This window comes from Apostichopus japonicus, chromosome 14 (genome assembly GCF_037975245.1).
Source record: "Apostichopus japonicus isolate 1M-3 chromosome 14, ASM3797524v1, whole genome shotgun sequence".
In the NCBI taxonomy this organism is placed as follows: Eukaryota; Metazoa; Echinodermata; class Holothuroidea; order Aspidochirotida; family Stichopodidae; genus Apostichopus; species Apostichopus japonicus.
In genome coordinates, this window is record NC_092574.1 from 23,401,821 (window position 1) to 23,425,286 (window position 23,466).

The 23,466-nt window shown below is 36.5% G+C and overlaps 2 protein-coding genes across 3 annotated transcripts; both read left to right on the forward strand.

The window, feature by feature from the left end:
• The first annotated feature begins 2,054 nt into the window (after positions 1-2,054).
• Positions 2,055-8,840, forward strand: LOC139979580 (uncharacterized). Its single transcript, XM_071990525.1, has 4 exons — positions 2,055-2,232; positions 2,782-3,179; positions 6,014-6,145; positions 6,538-8,840. Exons 1-4 carry the CDS (start codon positions 2,202-2,204, stop codon positions 6,658-6,660), a joined length of 684 nt encoding a protein of 227 aa, XP_071846626.1. The 5' UTR covers positions 2,055-2,201; the 3' UTR covers positions 6,661-8,840.
• A 407-nt stretch (positions 8,841-9,247) lies between these two features.
• Positions 9,248-19,299, forward strand: LOC139979578 (uncharacterized). Of its 2 annotated transcripts, none has more exons than XM_071990521.1 (2): positions 9,248-9,838; positions 15,887-19,299. In XM_071990521.1, exon 2 carries the CDS (start codon positions 15,900-15,902, stop codon positions 17,103-17,105), a length of 1,206 nt encoding a protein of 401 aa, XP_071846622.1. In that variant the 5' UTR covers positions 9,248-9,838; positions 15,887-15,899; the 3' UTR covers positions 17,106-19,299. The 2 variants fall into 2 exon arrangements, with proteins under 2 accessions (XP_071846622.1, XP_071846623.1); XM_071990522.1 differs by lacking the exon at positions 9,248-9,838 and adding an exon at positions 15,621-15,745.
• The last annotated feature ends 4,167 nt before the right edge of the window (positions 19,300-23,466 follow it).

A 23,466-nucleotide genomic window follows, 5' to 3' on the forward strand; every position in this document is an offset into this window, starting at 1 on the left:
TCGAAAGGTTAACCGTCAGAGGAAAGAGGTAAAAGTACCTAAGGTAAATTTATACGTATACGTAACACAAAAACGTTTTAAAACGTTATATTAAAACGTTTCGTCTTTTGTTTTGATAACGTTATTTGTGGTGTAATAAATGTCACGAAAACGTTTTCAGGCTATTATTTCAAAACACTTTTTCGTTAAAACATTAATATAACATTAAAAATCTCATAAAAAACGTTATGCCGACGTTTTTATAACACCACATTTAACGCTATAAAAACATATTTTAGAGGAGATGGAAGGGTGGGGGTTCAAACTCGTTCCTCTTCTAGCTCAAAATCTAAACGGTCATGATATGGAAGTTTGCCAGTGCCATGATAGGCCAAGATCTCAGCTATCATGTGGTGGGTAGGATATACCATGAAAACTTCTATCTATGCTTTGGCAGGTCTTGGAAGTGACGAGTTTAGTGTGTAAGTCAATGGAACAGTCCATTGTGGTGCGAGACCTGTAATGATCCTCCATCTTTGAACATAGTGAAGAGAGACACTGGTTGGACCAAGCACAATACTATGAAATTGCTCAGTTCTATAGTATTATGCAGAATAGTGGTGGAGCTGTACACTGAACTATGGAGACTAGAATGTTAGCATCTGTCAATACTAGGTATGCAAGACCAAAGTAACGTTCATTTTGCATCCAGATTAACCCACGGTTTTCCATTCTAAAATGGTCTCCGGAATTATAAAGAGTCTAAAATGATCTAAAAACCTTTAAAATTTGGAGTGTAAGTCATCAGCCATTCGGCTCAAACTTCCAAGACCTATTGAGAGCGGACTATAGTTCTACATGATAGGTTCCGCGACACAACAGTACTTGTTTACTTAAATACATCACACGCAATCGACAGCATAAATTGGTCTCAGTTTTTAGTATAGTGAACAGGTTATATGGGGCATACAGAGGGATCTAGAACAAACGTTTTTTTTTTCTGTGTGTGTGTGTGTCCAAGTAGAAACAACTGAATGAGTCAGAATTATGCAGGTGTCGTACCACAATTATTAGCTCCCATCGACTTTGACACTAAACTCGTCACTTTCCAAGGCCGCTAGAGCATAGATCAAATTTTTCAGCTGACATTTCCTACCCACCATATGATAGCTGATGGCTAGGGCTATCACAGCACATTCAACTTTTGCCACCATGACCGCTTTAGATGTTGAGCTAGAATAGCTCAAAAGTTTATCATAGAGCTACCCAAGCGATCTGCTAGCTCTCGCTGCGGAATCTTCTTTTTCCACCCAAGATTTTTCTAGAAAGCCTTAAATCACCTTCAGTCCTCCCGATTTCTAGACCATCAGTAGTTAATTTCGTCCTCTTAAACAGCCAAGCATCAAAAACAATGATGACGACTCAGAAAATGCCAAAAAACAACAATAACAAATCGATACATTATGCATGGTCACTTTAGGGTTTAACCATGCAGGCGGACGTGCACTACTTTAATTAAATTGCGTTGTTGTTACCTGTAGACTATGGAGTTCATCTCTGACTGTCACATGGAACGCGAAAAGCGAAAAAAGAGAGTTGATAACAGCTTCGTGTTTAGTTAGTAACTTCGTTGCGAATAAGTATGCTGTAAGGAAAAGGAAAACAATCTTACTTTTCTTTTCTTTCTTTCTTTCTTTTTGCTATAGTGAACTTATATTTGAGAGATTCGTCACCTTTCCCCATCTTTTATCACGACTTATGCCCTTTGATAAAACAAGAGCATAACTATTATAACGTGTTTTGTTTTTGTTAGTAATGGATTAGTAATTTTCGGCTGATTATATTTCATGTATTATAATCTGAAAGTTAACTAAAGTGCACCTAAACTATCTCAATTGAAACAAAATAGATAATAAGACAAGGTTACTATCATAATCATATATTTACTCAAATGCTTCCTATGAGCTCCCGTAGAACCGCGACCTTTTCCCTCTTTCTGAATCGTAGCCAAACAATCACACCATCCTAAATTGACAAAATGAAACTAATGAACCGTGATGTCAGGCGATCCTAACATAGACCTTGTTATTTCTTTATTTTATACAGCAATATACATAGAAACTCCCTGCTCACACTGCATGTTGTTAATTATACCAAACAGAAAAAACGCACGGGAACCATATCACGCGAAGTAGCAAATAACAAGAATCGAGTGAACTGACATGGCAGACCAAAGTATCTTACTTGAAAATGGTAAGATTTTCTTGTGTGTAACTACTAACTATATGAAAGAATTCACTTGCTATATTCTGATTTACGTTTCGTCATTATATATTTCAGAGGCCGTTACATATTAAGTTTGGATATTTAGCTGATAAAATATCGAAAACTTATTGATATAAATATTTGATGTTTTTAATGACTCCCTTATAATTATAATTATGTAGTGTTAACTATCAACGTCCTCTCTCCCTGAGTGAACAGTTACGCAGTGAGATGTTAACTGACCCCTCGGTACAACAATGCAAATATCACATTTTCGATTGATTTGATTGATAAAGTAAACATCATAGACGTCATCAAACTATTTATATTCAGTACACTTATTCTTGGTGTTAAAACTGCGGTATAGGCTACCCTACAACCCACAGTAAGTGTATGTTGAATGTTAATAGCCTATATGTATAATTAGTATATTGAAATTCTTTCGAATTTCGTCATACCAACTAAAGCTATCTTTCAAGAAATGCTTCACCAGAATGAAATTTAATATCAAACATTGAAACATATTACTTGTTACAGAACAGCAACCTGCCGTGGACGATACTAGACCTCCAACTTTGGCAGTTCCTCCACCCTCTCCAAGTCAAGCTGTGCCGAGGCCAGTACAACCAGGGATTCGTTATGGCAACCAGGTACAACCACTTCAACTTCCAGCACAGACTCACACTAATAGAAGAGCTGTATCGGTCCAACGGCCACCGGGAGTTAGAGTAAGTACACGGGCCAGACGACAACCTGGCGTGGACGATACTAGACCTCCAACTTTGGCAGTTCCTCCACCCTCTCCAAGTCAAGCTGTGCCGAGGCCAGTACAACCAGGGATTCGTTATGGCAACCAGGTGCAACCACTTCAACGTCCAGCACAGACTCACACTAATAGAAGAGCTGTATCGGTCCAACGGCCACCGGGAGTTAGAGTAAGTACACGGGCCAGACGGCATACGATAACAAGTATTGTGATATCATGATTGATGTTCAAGTATACCAGCCGAATATGTCGATATCAACTTGAATTTATGTTGCGACCATTTTTAACGGTTGCCCGATTATTTCTACCATATTTTGTTTATGAATAGCAAGTTGGACTAACATCCACATAATTTCTCCCTTGGCTTACACATTAAAATCGTCAAAGGAAAGCGATATGTTATATGTTTTCACTAAGTGAATGCTGGCCCTCACTGTTACTGTAACGTTTGTCAAACGTATAGCATCATACTTTTTCTGTAACTATGAGAGCCCAAGGTTTTCGACACCTGTTAGCCTAAGCCTCTTTTCTCATTTTTAAACCAAGTTCAGCTCTTCGAATGTCTAATACACATGCAATACTCAATACAAGGTTTTGTTTTGTTGTTGCTTTTTGGCAATATTCCAAATAAGGGCGAAAAGCAAACAGAGGGATTGAGTATGCATGCCACAAAGCCGTTCAGCACTTTGAATGTCTAAAGTTGTATAATACACATGCAATAATTGACCGGTTTTTGTGTCTTTGGTTGTTGCCCCGCCTGTTTTTTCATTCACGCTTTTCAACATTCAAGCATGAACAATGATCAAATACTGTTTGCTAATATATCGATGCAAGGTATTATTTTGTTGTTAGTTGCTTTTTGGCAATATTCCAAATAAGGGGGGGAAAGCAAACGGAGGGATTGAGTATGCCACAAAGTTCAGCACTTTGAATGTCTAAAGTTGTATAATATACATGCAATAATTGACCGGTTTTTGTGTCTTTGGTTGTTGCCCCGCCTATATTTTCATTCACGCTTTTAAACATACAAGCAACAATGATCAAATACTGTTTGCTAATATATCGATACAAGGTTATGTGCTGTTGTTGCCTTTTGGCAATATTCCAAATAAGGGCGAAAAGCAAACAGAGGGATTGAGTATGCATGCCACAAAGCCGTTCGATCAGCACTTTGAATGTCTAAAGTTGTATAATACACATGCAATAATTGACCGGTTTTTGTGTCTTTGGTTGTTGCCCCGCCTGTTTTTTCATTCACGTTTTTCAACATACAAGCAACAATGATCAAATATGGTTTGCTAATATATCGATACAAGGTATTGTTTTGCTGTTGCTTTTTGGTAATATTCCAAATAAGGTGGAAAAGCAAACGGAGGGATTGAGTATGCCACAAAGTTCAGCACTTTGAATGTCTAAAGTTGTATAATACACATGCAATAATTTACCGGTTTTTGTTTTTGTGTCGTTGGTTATTGCCTTGCCTGTATTTTCATTCACGCTTTTCAACATACAAGCATGAACAATGATCAAATACTGTTTGCTAATATATCGATGCAAGGTATTATTTTGTTGTTAGTTGCTTTTTGGCAATATTCCAAATAAGGGGGAAAAGCAAACGGAGGGATTGATTATGCCACAAAGTTCAGCACTTTGAATGTCTAAAATTGTATAATATACCTGCAATAATTGACCGGTTTTTGTGTCTTTGGTTATTGCCTTGCCTGTATTTTCATTCACTCTTTTAAATATACAAGCAACAATGATCAAATACTGTTTGCTAATATATCGATACAAGGTTATGTGCTGTTGTTGCCTTTTGGCAATATTCCAAATAAGGGCGAAAAGCAAACAGAGGGATTGAGTATGCCACAAAGTTCAGCACTTTGAATGTCTAAAATTGTATAATATACCTGCAATAATTGACCGGTTTTTGTGTCTTTGGTTGTTGCCCAACCTGTATTTTCATTTACGCTTTTCAACATACAAGCAACAATGATCAAATATGGTTTGCTAATATATCGATACAAGGTTATGTGCTGTTGTTGCTTTTTGGCAATATTCCAAATAAGGGGGAAAAGCAAACGGAGGGATTGAGTATGCCACAAAGTTCAGCACTTTGAATGTCTAAAATTGTATAATATACCTGCAATAATTGACCGGTTTTTGTGTCTTTGGTTGTTGCCCAACCTGTATTTTCATTTACGCTTTTCAACATACAAGCAACAATGATCAAATATGGTTTGCTAATATATCGATACAAGGTTATGTGCTGTTGTTGCTTTTTGGCAATATTCCAAATAAGGGGGAAAAGCAAACGGAGGGATTGAGTATGCCACAAAGTTCAGCACTTTGAATGTCTAAAGTTGTATAATATACCTGCAATAATTGACCGGTTTTTGTGTCTTTGGTTGTTGCCCAACCTGTATTTTCATTTACGCTTTTCAACATACAAGCAACAATGATCAAATATGGTTTGCTAATATATCGATACAAGGTTATGTGCTGTTGTTGCTTTTTGGCAATATTCCAAATAAGGGGGAAAAGCAAACGAAGGGATTGAGTATGCCACAAAGTTCAGCACTTTGAATGTCTAAAGTTGTATAATATACCTGCAATAATTGACCGGTTTTTGTGTCTTTGGTTGTTGCCCAACCTGTATTTTCATTTACGCTTTTCAACATACAAGCAACAATGATCAAATATGGTTTGCTAATATATCGATACAAGGTTATGTGCTGTTGTTGCTTTTTGGCAATATTCCAAATAAGGGGGAAAGGCAAACGAGGTGGATGGTGGATGGGGGTTGGTTGAAAGTTGGAGACAATCATTTCGTGTCTCAAAGTCTCCCCGTATCTCAATGTTTTAAAGTAGGGTTCAAAGGTCATTACACTTTTTAGTTCTGTAATACGTCACGAAAATATTTGGTTTACTATATAAGCTCTCGACTCGAGGTTTCATGTATAGAGTATTTCTTTACCACAAGGGTATTTTTTCTCTCTTCAGGTAGGTTATACTCCGCAAATGGAAGCCGCGTTCCGAAAAATTGCTAGGACTGTGATAACCTATTCACTTGTGGCAATCCTGTTTGTGGCACCGGCTCCGTTCGGGATTCCGGCATTGGTATATGCTATTAAGGTAAACTGTTCATAAAACTGTTTTATTCATATTTTCCTTAAATTTAACTACCCTCGCTTGGTTTATGTAAATAGGTTGCTTGAGGGAGGGACGCTGTTTATGGGTACCTCGCATACAATTTGAGAACGACTTAAAAATGAGTGGTCTTATACGGCCTAATGGACCAAGTCAAGGCCCATTCAGTACGGAAACTCAATAGAACCCTAAAATTCCTAAACGATTTCATTCTTCTTCAATGCAGTCCATAATTGTGTTACTTTTGATTACAATAATAATGTATCAAATGGTTGTAAGACATGTATATATTGGACATTAATTTAACTAATGTCGCCATAATCGTGAATAATATACGGTTTCTGTTTCTTACCTGTCATATTTATGACGTTTTACAGGCGCTGAAAGGTTACCGGATTAATTACGCCATGGCACTGGAGGACTTAAACACAGCACGGTGCTGTGCCTGTGCTGCTATGTGTATTTTTGGACTTATGACTCGTCACTTTATTATCATTTGATCGGCTCCGCAGCTCTGACGCTTACCACGTACATAGAGGGCTGTTAACGAGTTATTCCACAAACGGGGGGGGGGGGGGGGGAGGAGGGGAGGGAGGGAGAAGGGAGGGGTACCCTGAATCTCAAGTACAAACAAATTGATGTAGATTCTGTAAATAATCCTATAGGTATACTGAACGTGTAGTGTGCGAACGTAATCTTCGCATACGCCGAATTGTTACAGTCCGGTTTATAAGCTATATGCAAAATATATAGTTTAAATACCATGTGTCTTTTCTCAGACTCCAGGCTTACACATAAATATATATATTAAATGAAAAATGAAAATTGATACACGTGTTATAACATTAATTATAAAATAAAAGCCTAAGATTATGCACACGTGGTTGTGTATTTTGTATGCAAGACGTTACATATATGGTAAAAGACAACTGGCAGTGCTCGGTTTCATTTTAATAATAATCAGCAGTTATTTTTACGACGCTTAAGCGACCAAAATATGTGGGAGAAACCCGTAAGGGCTTTTGTGTTACAACTAACACGTCGGGTGGCTTCCAATTTACCATTTCAACTCAAATTTGAAATTTTTGAAATTTAGAATGTCATTTCAGATGGGAAAACTGTAGGTGCTCTTTGATGAAAAACCCACCTTACTATGACCCGGCCGGGGATCGAACCCCTAACCTTCCAATAGGTAAGCCTCATTGCTTCAATGCCAACGCCTTTATCCACTCGGCCACAGCACCCGTAATATGTTATGTTACGGATATTCATTGCTGAAATTTTGTTACACAAAGATTTGGTAACTTTTGACAATGTGATGTTGTGCTAAACAATGTTTCAAACAGGTAAGGTCATTCCCGTAAGGAGAACACATTGGACTGATCTTGTCCAAGATTATTGAATAAAATAAGATACAAACCCAACCTTTAATCATTGACTTATATGCCGGAGAAGTTTCCCCCGAAAACTAAAAAGAAAATCATGTTCCATGATGTGGAAGATACCCTAGTTATAAAGTTTCGTCTTGTAACTGTCATTTTGTAAATCTGTGATGTCATAGAGCCACTAGGATCTGGGAGCCTTTCATGATTTCTCTCTGCTTCATTTTTATTTTATTTTATTTTGTTTTGTTTTATTATTTTTGTTCAATTTTCAAAGGTAAAATGTACACAGTGTTGTCACATATCCACCACTTTAAATTCAGCATTGGGAAAATCCATCCCCATTAGTGAAAATACAAATATTGTGTTAACTTAAGAGCAAGGTATATAATGGAAGTGAAACACATAGCGCTGGATGATGTCACGTTTAGACTTGATTAAGTCCTCAGCCTGGTTTGTGAAAGAACATTAAAATCTTTGACAACTCCCAAATGAAATAACAATTGTCTTAGCTACATGTCTGTGGAAGTTCTTCGTGACAAGTATTTCTGTCATATATAGACTATAGTTATGATCGAACGGTTGTATGTCCTTTAGGCTGGCGGCGTCTGTGTACGTCTTCGTTTACTGCGACAAGCGACTTATATCTCGAGTGTTCTGTGACAGCATCACTCTGAGCTTAAAGCAGTTGGTTATATGTCGGCGTATTTGGTGGATATGTTATATTTTACCAGAAAGTACCGTTAAATCAAAGAGAAATATAAGGAAAGTGCCCTATATAGGGCCCCTAACGCCAATGGACCTCCGTAAACACTTCCAAGCAAGGCATGGGGTCATTCCTACAAATGTAAACGTTGGGGTGGGGTGGGAGGGTGGAGGTGTTATTCTCATACAGAATACTAAAAAAACATAGACATTCCTTGATAGAATGAGTGGTAATGTCCAAATGCAGCTTGTTCAGAAAACCAACGAAAAATACAAGTCTCGACATGTGACATAACATCTTTTGTAATTCTGTAAATGTAAATATGATTCGTATAAAAAATTATAAATAAATACAACCAAAAGGGAAAATGAAAAACGAAAAAATTGAAATTAATTTCTCCTCCATTATTTATCACTTAAACGATCTTGCATCTTGGATGGTGTACAGTTTCAAATTTCACTACAGATGTTGTAAAGCTTAAACACAAAACACATTTATATAATGTGAGTGTTTTCATTTTCTGAAGCTTCTAAATTTCGAGCAGAAATAAAGTGAAAATTTTACAGCAAAATATTTTGTAAAATGAAACCGATCCAAATGAATTTCTGTTTTTTTTCTTTCTTTTATCCATCTTGAGCTGATGTCCTCTGATCCGATGTCCTTAATCCCACACCGCCTCATCCCAACCAACCGCACACAGCTTCACACGGACACCACAAACACCACCTGTTTCTACATGAATTCAAAACCGCGTAAAAGTTTTTGAGTTCATTATATTGTTCATTGTACTTATATATAGGTGTTTTCAAGCAATGTTAGTTCACAAATGCATCTAGTGATTTTTTTATATTCACTTGTGAAAACATAGCTCTACGAAACATTAATCAAAGAATGATTATGTTTCGTACCAAATCAAGAAAAAAATCACTTTGAGCCAACATCATTCCTTAAACTGTAAAATAGAACCATTCTTCCCCACCCGCCCCCCCCCCCCGAAAGCTTTGACTCCTACACATGCTCGGGCACGCCCAAATATTCTTCTCGGCCACGGCGGGCCTTTTTTTATTAAGTTAACTTTTTTTAAAACTTTTTCATCCCCCTCCCCTCCCCTTTTTTTACAGTGGATTATTTCATCTATTCACAAACCACCAAGCATGCGCAATAGTTCATCCTTTGTTTATCCCCCGCCTATATACCTCCATCTCTATCCATATTCGTATCAATATTTTCACATATATATTCTATAGTAGCTTGAGATAATAGATTTACATTGTCACACGCAGTTCCACAGGCTCTGATTTAATTTGACTACCGTCAGAACAATCATATCGAGGCAAGGGTTTCATGCGTACCATTCTAAGAGTGATTTCGGAATATTACAAATGCCATTATATATAATGATCGATTCTAGCCAGTATACATTGAAACAACGGTCAAGTCTGTCTGTAGGATAAGTAACTTTCCGGTTTTGGCCGGGGACAAAATACAAAAGGAATCAAATTTAAGCTCGTTTATGGCATCGGTTTAAGAAGAAGAAGAAAAAGAAGAATTTTCAACAGATTGGCATCTCCGTTTCCCAGAACACACTAGGTAAGTATTACAAATAGTATTCTGCTTTTGTCTTGGTGGAACCTATAGTTGTAATAACATAAATGTAATTTTATAAAATATAAATCGAAGCAAACGTTACGGTACCTGTTAAAAAAAAGTATCAATTTTATTTACAATCGTGTAATTTATTTTACCTATTTTTTTCTGCTCTAAATATATAGTTTTCTTCTCTCAAACAGTTGTATAATTATGATCTTATTTGTATTTTTAATCTACTTTAAGATTGCTTCCACCTAGAATTATCTGCTGGTGAGAGTAGAAGTACTGATATAAATGTTTCATTTCCAAAACCCGTTTCAGCATGAGTGATTTGCTCTTAATAATTATAGTCTGTTATGTTTTGACGTAAATAAACATGAACGCAAAAACATATAATTTGATCTCTAAACTATATAAATTAGAGCAGAAATATAAACGATAAAATTGTTTTTTTTTTAATTTTTAACTTAGCAAGCCTTTAATCTGTTCATATTGGTAAATTGAATTAATTTTTTTGCGATGGCATAACTTTTATCTTTTGGTTTAAATCACGAAATAATACAATAATTGTAACCATTAGCAACTTAAACATCGAAAGGTTTATGTTTTGGTGAATGTATTTCGAGTATTTAAAATAACCCAGACAAATTATAAACACTCTCTCTTTGAGAGAAAAAAAGACAAAACAAAAACTAATATATATCAAAGATAATAACTCAAAGTAATTCACTTAATCATTCAATCTGAAACGTCATTATGACGTATACATTAAATATTATGCATGACCTCGTTATCGAAAATACAGGACTTGTGGAACCACTGTAAACAGATTGCATCACTTAAATCAAATCTCTTTTGCAGTAGTGCTCTTAATGTATCTTTATTATTACTTCCGTACATGCGTTAGGTAGAATGCCCTTGTTTTACCGATTTGGTCAATATTGTGCATTAAGAAGATGATAGCCAGCTTTTGTTTTATGTATCTACGACTAATTAACTTAATGTCAGCAGCATTGAGTTGGCTCCAGTGCAGCAAACTGTTCAGCCGAGAATAATTCTAATCTTTGGGACTTTTAGACTTATATCACTGATTGCTTCAGCAAAATATAAATCGGAGAAAAAAACAAAAAGGCAATCTTCATCATCTGGTCGTTACTACTTCATTTTGTTGATTAAAGATTATGTAAATGAAGGGTAAATTTATGCAGAATTGTAACTCTTAGTCCCTGTAAAATGGAAACAGGATATGTATAGATGTTTTTCTTCTCTAGGTTTTATGATATGGTTTACCTTAAGATATGTTAGGTGCGGGACATAATACCCTTCATACAACGAGACTATTACGTCAGCATTACGTCAGCTTTTAATGCACTCAAGGTTAATGTTATATATATATATATATATGATATATATATATGATATATATATATATGATATATATATATATGTATATATATATATATATATATATATATATATATATGTCTGATGGCGTGTGTTGGAAAGTAAGAAATATCTGGAAAGGAAAAAAATGATACTTTCATTTCCAACTTTATTACTTAGAACGTTAAATAGATAACAAAATATTTCGAGCGTTAACACGGCTCTTCTTCAGTTGTACACCAATATCCCCCATAGCGAAGGTGTCCTGGCTTGTAATAAGATGATGGTGTCTAATGATGTCACCCAACATGGTGAGATCTCGCAGCTCATTAAGTTTATACTTGAGCATAATAATTTTACCTTCAATGGTCGCCATTATCTGCAAACCAAAGGCACAGCCATGGGTACCCGAATGGCCCCCTCATATGCTAATATTTTTATGCATTACCTGGAACAAGAATTACTTTCTTCATCCTCTTACAAACCATGTCTCTATGTATGTTATATTGATGATATTTTTATGTAATGGGTTAATGTAATGGGCGAACAAGAACTTGACAACTTTTTCACGTTTGCCAATGATTTTCCCGATTCCATAAAGTTTACCACCGAACGGTCCACAAAGCAAATACCCTTCCTCGATGTACTCGTCATGATCGAAGATCACAAAATAGAGACATCGGTGTATGCCAAACCCACTGATAGGCACTCTTATCTCCACTTTAATAGTTTTCATCCCCGCCACACCAAAAATTCCATTGTCTAAAGCCAGTTACTCAGATACCGGCGTATCTGCTCACATGACCAAACTTTTCTTAATAAGGCCATTGAACTGTTTGATTTCTTCCTTCAAAGGGGATACCCGTACCGAATACTTAACTTCCACCTCAAACGGGTTCTGTCTCTACAACGATCTAGTCTCCTAACCTATCGTAAAAAAGCTGTTTCTGATAGACTACCCCTCGTTGTCACCTACCACCCCTGCCTTCGCCCCCTTTTCAATGAAATCAAACAATCTTGGGGCACTCTAGGTTCGGACCCCACAATAGCTGAACTCTTCAAAGCCCCCCTGTCATAGCCTATGGACAACCACGTAACATCCGCTCAGTGCTGGTTCGCACTAATCTCGCCCCACCCAGTAATGAACCTGAGAGTGGTAACATCCCCTGTAACAAACCTAGATGCTTGGTGTGCACACACCTCGACCCCTCCCCCGCTTTCCTCCACCGGGCCTCAGGCACTACTCTGAGACCTGGTAGATTTGGTTGCGACTCAGCCAATGTCATCTACCTGCTGTATTGTTGCAAGTGCCCCCAGGTCACCTATATTGGCGAAACCAGCACAAAGTTCAGACTCCGCTTCAATAATCACAAACTAAGTATCCGCAAAAATAACCCAGGTTTCCCTGTTGCCGAACATTTTAATCTCCCCAATCACAACTTATCTGACCTCAAATTTGTCATTCTCTACGGCTTCTTCAAAACCGCTCATGAAAGAAGCAACCGGGAACTAAAAACTATCTTACGCCTCAACACACACAACAATGGGCTCAACAGGGATCTCTCGTTTATGAGCATACATGCTAAGCTAAATACCAATAAGGTCTAGTTTCCTCCATTTCATTAGTATAACTGAAGAAGAGCCGTGTTAACGCTCGAAATATTTTGTTATCTAGTTAACGTTCTAAGTAATAAAGTTGGAAATGAAAGTATCATTTTTTTCCACTTTTTTCCTGTGGATATATATATATATATATATATATTAGTAAATCAATTGATTTACTATATATCTGTCATACCACTTGCTACACATTCAATATATATATATATATATATATATATATATATATATATATATATATATATATATATATATATATATATATATATATATTAACCTTATTTATTTATTCGTGGCGGTTTCTACAGCCATTGGGATCAGGAACAAGTAGGTTCAGCGATAATATATACGGGAAGAATAATAAGTTATTGTCATTTTCATAGTATCCAGTATACATATGAACATACATACCTCAAGTATAGTAGGCCCGGTGACTTCGCCACCCCCCCCCCCTCCACACCCTCTGTCATATCGCCTACTTCCAGGAGTCTAGAAATACCTTGCAGGGTCAGAAGCACACAGGAAGATACCTGTTCTTAATATTTTTTATTTAACTTTTACCATACCAGTGTAGCAGTTTCATGATTTCATGGTTCAGAAACACACAGGGAGGTACCTTTTTTATCTCTTTTTTCTTTAATCAGTTTGTGAGTTTCGTGGTTTCTATCAATACTAATGACCTTGCATCTTGTTTCTGAAATGTTTTCCATAAAAAAGATGAAAATGTTTTCCATTATACTCTTTGACCGTGACAAAACTACGTCATAAGCAGCATATATAAAGTTTCATTATGTTTACCAGATAAATTTAAGTTCCTTTGAATCATGATACAAGATGGATCTATTCAGATCAGTATTTATATTCTTGTATTCAATGCTAGATAATTGCCATCCATACATTGCAAAAACCATATACTAATGAAGGCATGCCCTCATTTAAATTGACTTCATTTACTCATAAAAAAAACCCCAACAACATTGCCCTGTTTTCTTGGTTCGTCATTATATTTCTCTGATAACTTTGATATTTTGTTAATGGAAATTGGGAAATGGGTTTTTGTTAATTGATTTCCCTTTCCGTATTGAACTATCTATATAAAGTGATCTTCTAAATAGCAAGAAATAGTTATTATTGTTACTTTAGATGCTGTTCAAAACGTGTTCTTTTCATTTGACAATGGAAAAAAAAATGTATAGCTATGTGTGGGCAGAGAAGTGGACAGAGAACACACACAGACAGAGAGAGAAATAAAACAAAAGAACACGAAGAGAGGTTTTCAGTTTCACTGGGCAATTTGAAATTTCTCATTTGCTGCGATTTTAAGATAGAAAAGACTTACTTGTGGTGAGAGACATAAATCGGAATGCAATTAACCATTTTAGCATTAAAGAATGACTTAAGACCAAAAAGTCTAGTCTTGATATGTGAAAGGCCAAGAAGAAATTCATCTGAATTTAAAGCCTATTCAACTCAAACATGATGCATGCTAAATCTATGGAACGCTCATTGAAGGCCATAATTATATAACCTATTCTATATACATTGTTACTCCAATGGTTTTGTTATATTAATTATAGAAATCAACCAAAATTACTTTTTTTTTATATTAATGAAAGAAATCAATGTTTTAAAATATTTTTCTTATTGAATTATAGAAATCAACCAAAATATGTTGTTTTAACTTTTTGAATTACACAGAGCATGCACCCTCGGCTGACATTCGACATCATTAGTCCAAGTTGACAAGTTGACAAAAAACTCCTTGTAAAAGTTTTGAGGCCTTTTATAAGTCTTATTTTTTTTCTTATTAGGGTTTGTGTTGTATCTGAGGAATGTGACCTAATGGTCAGTCAGTTAAGCTAATTAGTCCAGCCGCTTTTATGACTGACCTCAACGTCTTAAAAGTTTTACTTTCCACTAGTTAAAAAGTGGTATAGAAATAAGCGTGGACTGACAGCACTGTCTTATTTAGCGGTCTATAACATACAAATGGCCTAAGGTCATTCTTTAAACAATTTTCTGTTCAACAGCTTTCTATATACTAAGAATGAAAACACTGCTTGTTCTGCTTTGAACAATAAACACTAGATGAAAAAGAGGTGTACTTTGTTAAAAAGCATATTAAATAACTGCCTGGCTGAAAATGCTATGAACAACACGGACTTATAGATATGAAACCAAACTAATAAAATTGTATTTTTTCTTTTATATATATCTATACTCCTTTCATTCTTCTTCAACTCAACTTTCCGTGCTTTATTAATACGAGCTTAATACAATACAAGCAAATACAATAGACAGTGGTGACGTTATGCAATTTCGATAATGAAATTATTCGTATCGATTCGACGAAGTCAAGTTTTTGTACGTTTTTAATATTTTTTAATAAAAAGGTAGTGAACAAAAGAGCTGACGAGTGATTTGACACTCCTGATATTTATTCACAATCACAATACTTATTCTTTTACATGAAATGCCAAACGTTCTTATCTTAATTTATTAAAAAATGCAAGGGGAGGGGGGGGGGGGACTGCAGCTTGTCAACTAAAGCTATCATATCATAAAGGCAAGAAAATAAAAATACAGTTGCAGTCAAAATTGCACTTTTGACATAAACAAAGGATTCCGAGATAGCGAATCATTGATTGATTCAAACTGCGCATGTGCATGTCATGATACCAAATTCCATCAAGCGATGAAAGCGCAATGACACACTATGGAAATTTGCCCGTTTCCTCATTGATTCATGGTTTGGGTGAGCAAGGCATGCAGTTTGAAGCCTTTCGAAAATGTTTGAAGCGGGAATTGTTAATTGAATATAAGTTTCATATATTTTTGTGTACATTTTATATGTATGACATTATGAATATTTGCAAGTTTCCTCCTCTGGTTTTGGTATTTTTGGTGAGTATTTTGATTGGCGTAATATACACCAAATATTAATGTGTAATATAACAGATAATATATATACTATATATATATATATATTATCACCTATAAAAATGCTTTGACGTCATTATTGTGTTTCTTTTTTATCTTGAACAGGTACATTAACCAAATGGCAGCTTACGTAATAGTAGCGGTCGTCTTCAATATCGTGGTGTTCTTGATTGGATTTTTCGGTAACAGCTTAGTGGTATACGTTTACACCAAGAAACGGGTTCAGTCCAGTACAACAATATTGATAAGAACTCTGGCATTTTCTGATCTTTTGGTTTGTCTGTTGCGACTCGGAGCCGTATATCACTGGACTCACGAAACGAGCTACACAGTCAAATTTCTCTGCCCTCTATTCCTTAGTTCAAGTTTCTTTTCAGTTTTCAGTTCTGTGTTTGTAACTGTAGCCATTGCCGTCGACCGCTTTTACGCTGTCTGTCGTGCTGGTCGAAGGGGTATCACCCCGTTTCTCGCACGGGTAGTTTCAGTGGGATGCGTTTCGGTCGCAGTTTTGTTGGCCTCACCTGCACTGTATGTATACGGTACTGTCACTGTGTCGCCAAACGTGAGTGTTTGTACAGCAATTCACCCAGTGCCTGTCTTAGTCATACAGGGACTCTTAGTGCGTATATGTTACGTCATCTCCATTACAATTATTACAGTAATGTACATCCGGGTATACATTACCATCCGCTCCAAGGCAAAGGTACTCGCACGACATCGCAGAACTGATCCTAGTCACGGTACAATCGCTGACACATCCACAGCGGTGGTTGGGCAACATACAACTGGCAGTCTGGACGAAGACGATATGAATACTTTAACGACGACAGCAGCACCACCTGCTTCCGTTGACATTTTGCCTAACACAGTTGCTCAATGCACTAATGATAGGCCTATTCACCTAACTAATGCAACGGATGACACTGTGCAGCCATCTGGAAATCGTCAAACTACATCAAAACCTGAAACTGGCACGTTGAAAGTAATAACGACAGTGAGCAATAACAATATCCCAAGATTGCAAGCAACATCTAAAGGGAAATTACAGAGGAGGACAACATTTATGTTACTCATGACAACGATTGTTCTTTTTGTCACCTGGTTGCCGTCTACGTATCTGCGGTATATTTCCAGAGATACGAGAGCGGCCATTATTAACAGTGGTCCATTAGCTCACTCGCTGTTAATAATGGGAGAATATCTCTTCTTTATTAACAATGCCATTAATCCAGTCATTTATGCATTCGTTAATCGGAGGTTTAGAGAAGATTGTCGAAAGGTGTTCCTACAGGTTAAGAGAAGATTTCTCAGTAGGCCTTTTTGATATCGTTAAAAACTGAAAGGAACATGATGCCAAAGCATCAGGAAAAATGAACGAAAGATCTGTTGAACGTTGCTGATTTTGCTTCTTTAGTTTTAAACATTTCAGTTCACACGAGAGAAATTGTATTTTTTTTTGTTACATTTTTCTTTAATTATTTTTTATTTTTACGTCTCCGATAGTACAGGTAAGTGTTTCTTTGCGTATTACTCTCATAGAGTTATATGAACGATAAGCTCCAAAGTTAGCTTTAACCGGCAGTCATTATTAACAGTGGTCCATTAACTCACTCGCTGTAAATAATGGGAGAATGTCTTTTTTATCAACAATGTATTAATACAGTCATTTATGCATTCGTTAACCGGAGGTTTAGAGAAGATTGTCGAATGGTGTTCGTAAAGGTTAAGAGAAGATTTCTCAGTAGGCCTGTATAATTGATATCGTTAAAAGCTGGAGGAACATGATGCCAAAGCATCAGGAAAATATGAACGAAAGATCTGTTGAACGTTGCTGTTTTTGCTTCTTAACTTTTAAACACATCAGTTCACACGAGAGCAATTGTATTTTTTTGTAACATATTTTTTTGTATATATTTTTCGTTTTACGTCTCAGATAGTAAGTGTTTCTGTGCGTATTACTCTCATAGAGTTATATGAACGATAGGCTCCTAAGTTAACTTTAACGGGAAAATTTATAATTCGCTCATGCTTTAAAAGGAACATCTACAGCATCACTAAGAAGAATAACTTTAGTGTATTAGTCATTACGATTTAGGAGTAAGCTGTTAGGCCTACAAGTGTATTATAAAAAAAATGTGATTGTTTTTCTTAATTTTCAAATAGCTAATACTCATATTTCACACCGTATAACTCAAAGAGTGTAGTTAGCTTTAACCGGCAGTCTTTATTAACAGTGGTCCATTAGCTCACTCGCTGTAAATAATGGGAGAATATGTCTTTTTTATTAACAATGTATTAATCCAGTCATTTATGCATTCGTTAAGCGGAGGTTTAGAGAAGATTGTCGAATAGTGTTCCTAAAGGTTAAGAGAAGATTTCTCAGTAGGCCTATATATTTGATATCGTTAAAAGCTGGAGGAACATGATGCCAAAGCATCAGAAAAATATGAACGAAAGATCTGTTGAACGTTGCTGTTTTTGCTTCTTAAGTTTTAAACACATCAGTTCACACGAGAGCAATTGTATTTTTTGTAACATATTTTTTTATATATATTTTTCGTTTTACGTCTCAGATAGTAAGTGTTTCTGTGCGTATTACTCTCATAGAGTTATATGAACGATAGGCTCCTAAGTTAACTTTAACCGGAAAATTTATAATTCGCTCATGCTTTAAAGGGAACATCTACAGCATCACTAAGAAGAATAACATTAGTGTATTAGTCATTACGATTTAGGAGTAAGCTGTTAGGCCTACAAGTGTATTATAAGAAAATGTGATTGTTTTTCTTAATTTTCAAATAGCTAATACTCATATTTCACACCGTATCACTCAAAGAGTGTAGTGTGATAGTAACAATATCAATTATCTCGCCACTGTTCTAACATATACGATATGTCCGATCTATACGTCCGCAGCCTTTGTTTTAGCAACCATAAATCTGATCCTGATAAATGACGCCTAGGTTTGAGCTAGCATAACATTTCAATTCAGACTAGAATGCACAATGCATTGGGGTTTCGATGCCTTCATTTGCACTCGACTTAGCTGTTACAATATAAGTGGCATGAAGTACTAGTTTGATGTACAATAACGCAATGGAATGATAAACCCATGTCAGTCTACTGTACGTGGTAATACACACCTCCGCCAAAAACAATAGGGGTCTTCTACTCAATGTGATGCATCATCCATCCACGCACCAAGTGTGAGAAGTATCCACGATTCCCATAGATAGCGTGTAAAAGGGTTTTCAGAGTTTGACCTCTGGTGACCTCAAATGAGATTTGACCTCACAAGCAACAGGATTCCTGTACTCAATATGGCAACATAAAAATCCATAAACCATGTATGAAAAGTATCCATGATTGCTACCATGATAAATCCTGTTTTAAATGTTAGTAGTCTATACCGGGCGGCTTGTACTATACTCTACTGTGTAGGGGATGCAACCAAGCCGTGGTGATATCGATGTTTAATCAGTTTTTTAATTAGTTGAGAAATTAACATATGAACCCACATATTTACGAATGCCATTAAAACACATTACGTACTTCGTAAGATTGAACCGTTCCTTGTAATAAATTGATATTTTATATTTTAAATTATGTTTTCGCTGTATGTTTATTTTCTCCTTGACGTTTGTGAAATATCTCCGCACATGAAAACTTCCAGTACATAATGCAAGTGCAGCTAATGAACCATTTTACACAGTTAATTCGTATTGAGATTGGTCATTGATAAAAATCTAACTAGGCAACAGTTAAGTTTCGAAAACGGCGCCTGGTCATTCCCCCAATGTAACTACATCCAAACCTGAAGTTTTTATTTGGAGTTGAATCTCGACAATTGCGAAATACTACGGATACTTCAACAACGGAAGCAACAATTTAATACAGGTCTGTGATTCACAACGGTATCGTTCATTCCGATGAACGTTGAATGTACAAAGAGCACACATTTGTTATGCAACGACGTAATCGTTAGCAACACGGTTAATTCAACGGAACTTGCGTCGTTGGTTGTCTGGTTCGCTATTTTCTAATGACCAACAGCCTCTCCTATTCTTTTGAGGCGTAACGCACGTGTTATTTAATAGGCTGGTCGGTGGGAGAATCGGTAGAACAGGTGTCCACAATTTGGCCTCTGGTGACCCAAAATGACCAATATGAAAGAAATGCGCACTTGTAAGTATAAATAATCACTAACTACATAGTCCTTCATTGAATGAATATTATATATCATATGAGGAAATCACCTATGCAAGGAGCGGACTTCAATCGTTTCGGACAATCGTATACATGGAAAAATATCAAAAACCGTGCATGGATCCTAAAGGGAGAATATAGAGGGAGTAAGCGTCCCGGCGCACGAAGTCATGTATAGGTCTGCGTGGAATTACCGCCCGTTGTAAAAGAACTAGTGACAAGATACGTAAAGTAACAAGACAAGTTATGTAATAATTGTAGGGAACATCGTCATGGAAAACAATGTTTCTATTTATAAAATTAGATAAATAACTGTTTTATGTACCACGCCATCATAGTATACCTGTCAAAATGATATAAGTGTGTATTTATGTGTGTCAGTCGTAGTTCGCAAGGGATGAGTTTGGAATGATTGATATACTTATGTTGGCCAAAGGGAAAAGAATTGTTGTTGCAATAGATCGATGTGCGTGTGAAATAAACATAAATCATACTCGGCTCAAAGATAACTTAACAAAGCATTCTTTGTAAAGGAGAAGTAAACAAAATGTAACAACAAAAGATATATATATATATATATATATATATATATATATATATATATATATATATATATATATATATATATATATGTATATATATATATATATATATATATATATATATATATATACATTGAGAGCTTTGTTTTATTACCTTTATGATAGCAGACTGGAATGTGATGAACATGACAGAGAGTAATGGTTGCCTGAAAAAAAAGAACCCCCGCATATGATTATTATTAAAAGCACCATTGACTTACACACTAAATGAAGTAATGTGATCTAGATAGATAGTCTAGATGGAAGTTTTCACTATATAGATAAACGCTACCCATCACTGGATACCTTGCAAGTTGTCCTTTCGTGGCGCCATCAATTTTCCGTAGCTTGACCGTGCAGGTTTTTGCTATGAGAGCCTGAAGTTTTCGTTACTTGTAAACAAATTTCTTTACTCAGTGTAGTAATAAAAATCGCACGCTGCTCATGAGAGGCCTGAAGGGGTCTAAATTTGCCTTAATTGACCAACTTGTTGCACCATACGTACTTCCATTCATGCTCGTCAACATGCAAGCAACAAAAACCAGATCCTGATTGAAAACATATCAAAAGACATGTTCTCCTGCTATTTGTTGGCAATTTTTCTGGATATAGACTCAAAGTATGTGTATGCCACCTTGTAATCAAGGCGGTATTTTTCGCCATGTTGTAATGTTGTCACCGTATATACTGTGTACATCCCGGCCACGTGACACAACCTACAGTAAACATTCCTAGGCAACAAGTACACCTATTGTTATCAGTAATTAAGGGCATTTATTTGCTAAGTGCAAACTACAGAGCAAAAGGTATACACTCTTCAAGAATCTGACGTAAAACAGTTACTTAATCTCTTAGTATTCAATGCTTCAGTCTTCATGGCGTTTGGTCGCACATGCATGGTCCATCAAATGATCATTACTTAAATGTCCTTGTTTGTTTACGTCATTGATCGCACATCGCAGATGATCAATGCTTAAATGTCCTTGTTTGTTTAAGTTATTTGATCCCAAATCGTTCATGGTTCATGGAATGACCAATGCTTCCATGTTCTTATTGTTTACAGTATTTGATCATTCATTAGATGATCAATGTCACCATAGACATTTTAAACCCTCCAGATTCCAGGGATCCTTCTATCGAAAGCTCAAGTTAAATATCGAAGGGGCGGGCGGGCAGGGACGGGGGGGGGGGGTGTATACCTTACATCTTCAACGGCGTTATAGAACCTTGGTGTGCTTCTCCTATAGTTCAATAATCTCGCATATTAACAATAACAATCATGATAAACAAATTTTATTTCTTCGAATTTTTGTTAATAATGCAATAACGTTAGCGAACGTAAGGGGTCATACATTAACAATCACTATAGTGTGAATCACGGGCACACAGGTATATACGTAAGTTTATTGTGTGGAGAATCAGTCTGCATGCATGCGAAGGCATGTACAACGGGAACCGCTGTTTCAACAGGAATGATCGTCTCAAATGTATAGGCCTATTGGACTACTGTTAGGTAAGAGGTAGCTGTGCTTGTTCGTTATTGAACAAGCCAGTTTGTAAGGTCACAGGATTGTTCATAAAGTGTGCATAATGTCTAGACAAATTTGCAGTGAATTCGATAGTGTGTTGGATCATGGAACGAGGCTTAAATTATCAATGAAGAGTCTGAGATTTGCTTCACCATGGGGTCCATACCGTGAAAATGTTGTCAATGAAACGTAACCAAGTTTAGTCGAGATAGATATGTTTTCTCGAGGTCATCCATTAAGATAGTGGCAAAGGCATGCAGGGGGCATATTTGTTCTCATGGGGGCGCCATGATTTCTGGAGGTAGTGTTTGTTGTACCAGATTCATGGGCACGTCAAGATGAACTTGAGTTGCATCAGTTCAGCCAAGTCTGTCTTCGTGCGGGTTTTACCACCGAAATGCCATCTTCGTCAGGAATATTTGCGCATAAAGAAGACACATCCAAGGTTACTAACAGTGTGTGTTTGGGGAGATTTTCATTTCCCCAAATTTCCAGATGAATTCCGATGTAACCTGAACATCAGTATAGGTCGGGGAGGACCGAAACAAGAGGTTGCATGAGAAGGTGCACGAATTTGGAATTGCATCAGAGGCCATTCCATAATCCCTGGTTTTCGTTCAGGCTTTGTAGATTAAAATTGCGATTTGAAATTTGCGGTTGAAAAGATTGGTTACAATTTGACTTACGGAGACAACAACCACATTGTTTATCCTGCAGTGCAGCTATACATATGTAAAACACAATATGCAAATTTAGGGAACATGCGAAATGATCGTATTCTGCCCGATACGTATAGATAATCATCGCGTAGCAAACTGTAACGCAAAATTACCAATATATCAAGGTTGCCGTGCATGACGTAGTAATTCTACAAATGAGCCATAACAGTTTTTAGTATACTGTATACTATTTAGGTGAACTCGTATCATGAATCTAACACTGCTATATATATATGCGATTGTAAATACTTAGTCATTAGTATGATTTAGTTGATTGTAGTAAACTACACATGACATGGCGATCTAATCGATACAACACGTTGTGTTAGTGTAACGATCCTTGCTGCTATGTTTTGCAGCCTTTGCAGTCGTTTTATTTGTTAACTGGTAGTCCACAGAAAAGTGCATTGCAGTAATCCAGTTTAGATGTTATGCATGGATTAACTGCTCTGTGGCTTCTCCGGTGAGGTATTTTCGTATTCTTCCGATGTTGTAGAGATGGTACTGAGCAGACCGACACACAGATGTTATATAGTCTTCCATAGAGGCATGTTTGTCCATTATGACACCGATGCTCTTTGCCACATCACTAGGCTCCACCTGATGGTCACCAATAATGATGCTTGGACACTCTATCTTTCTGGCCAGAT

What these genes read in the sequence shown, in the direction of transcription:
- LOC139979580 (XM_071990525.1), top strand. Translation starts at nt 2,202, where the DNA reads ATGGCAGACCAAAGTATCTTACTTGAAAATG. An exon ending in AAGTATCTTACTTGAAAATG is followed by an intron (nt 2,233 to 2,781) that starts GTAAGATTTTCT and finishes TACTTGTTACAG; the next exon opens with AACAGCAACCTGCCGTGGAC. An exon ending in AACGGCCACCGGGAGTTAGA is followed by an intron (nt 3,180 to 6,013) that starts GTAAGTACACGG and finishes TTCTCTCTTCAG; the next exon opens with GTAGGTTATACTCCGCAAAT.
- LOC139979578 (XM_071990521.1), top strand. Translation starts at nt 15,900, where the DNA reads ATGGCAGCTTACGTAATAGTAGCGGTCGTCTTCAATATCGTGGTGTTC.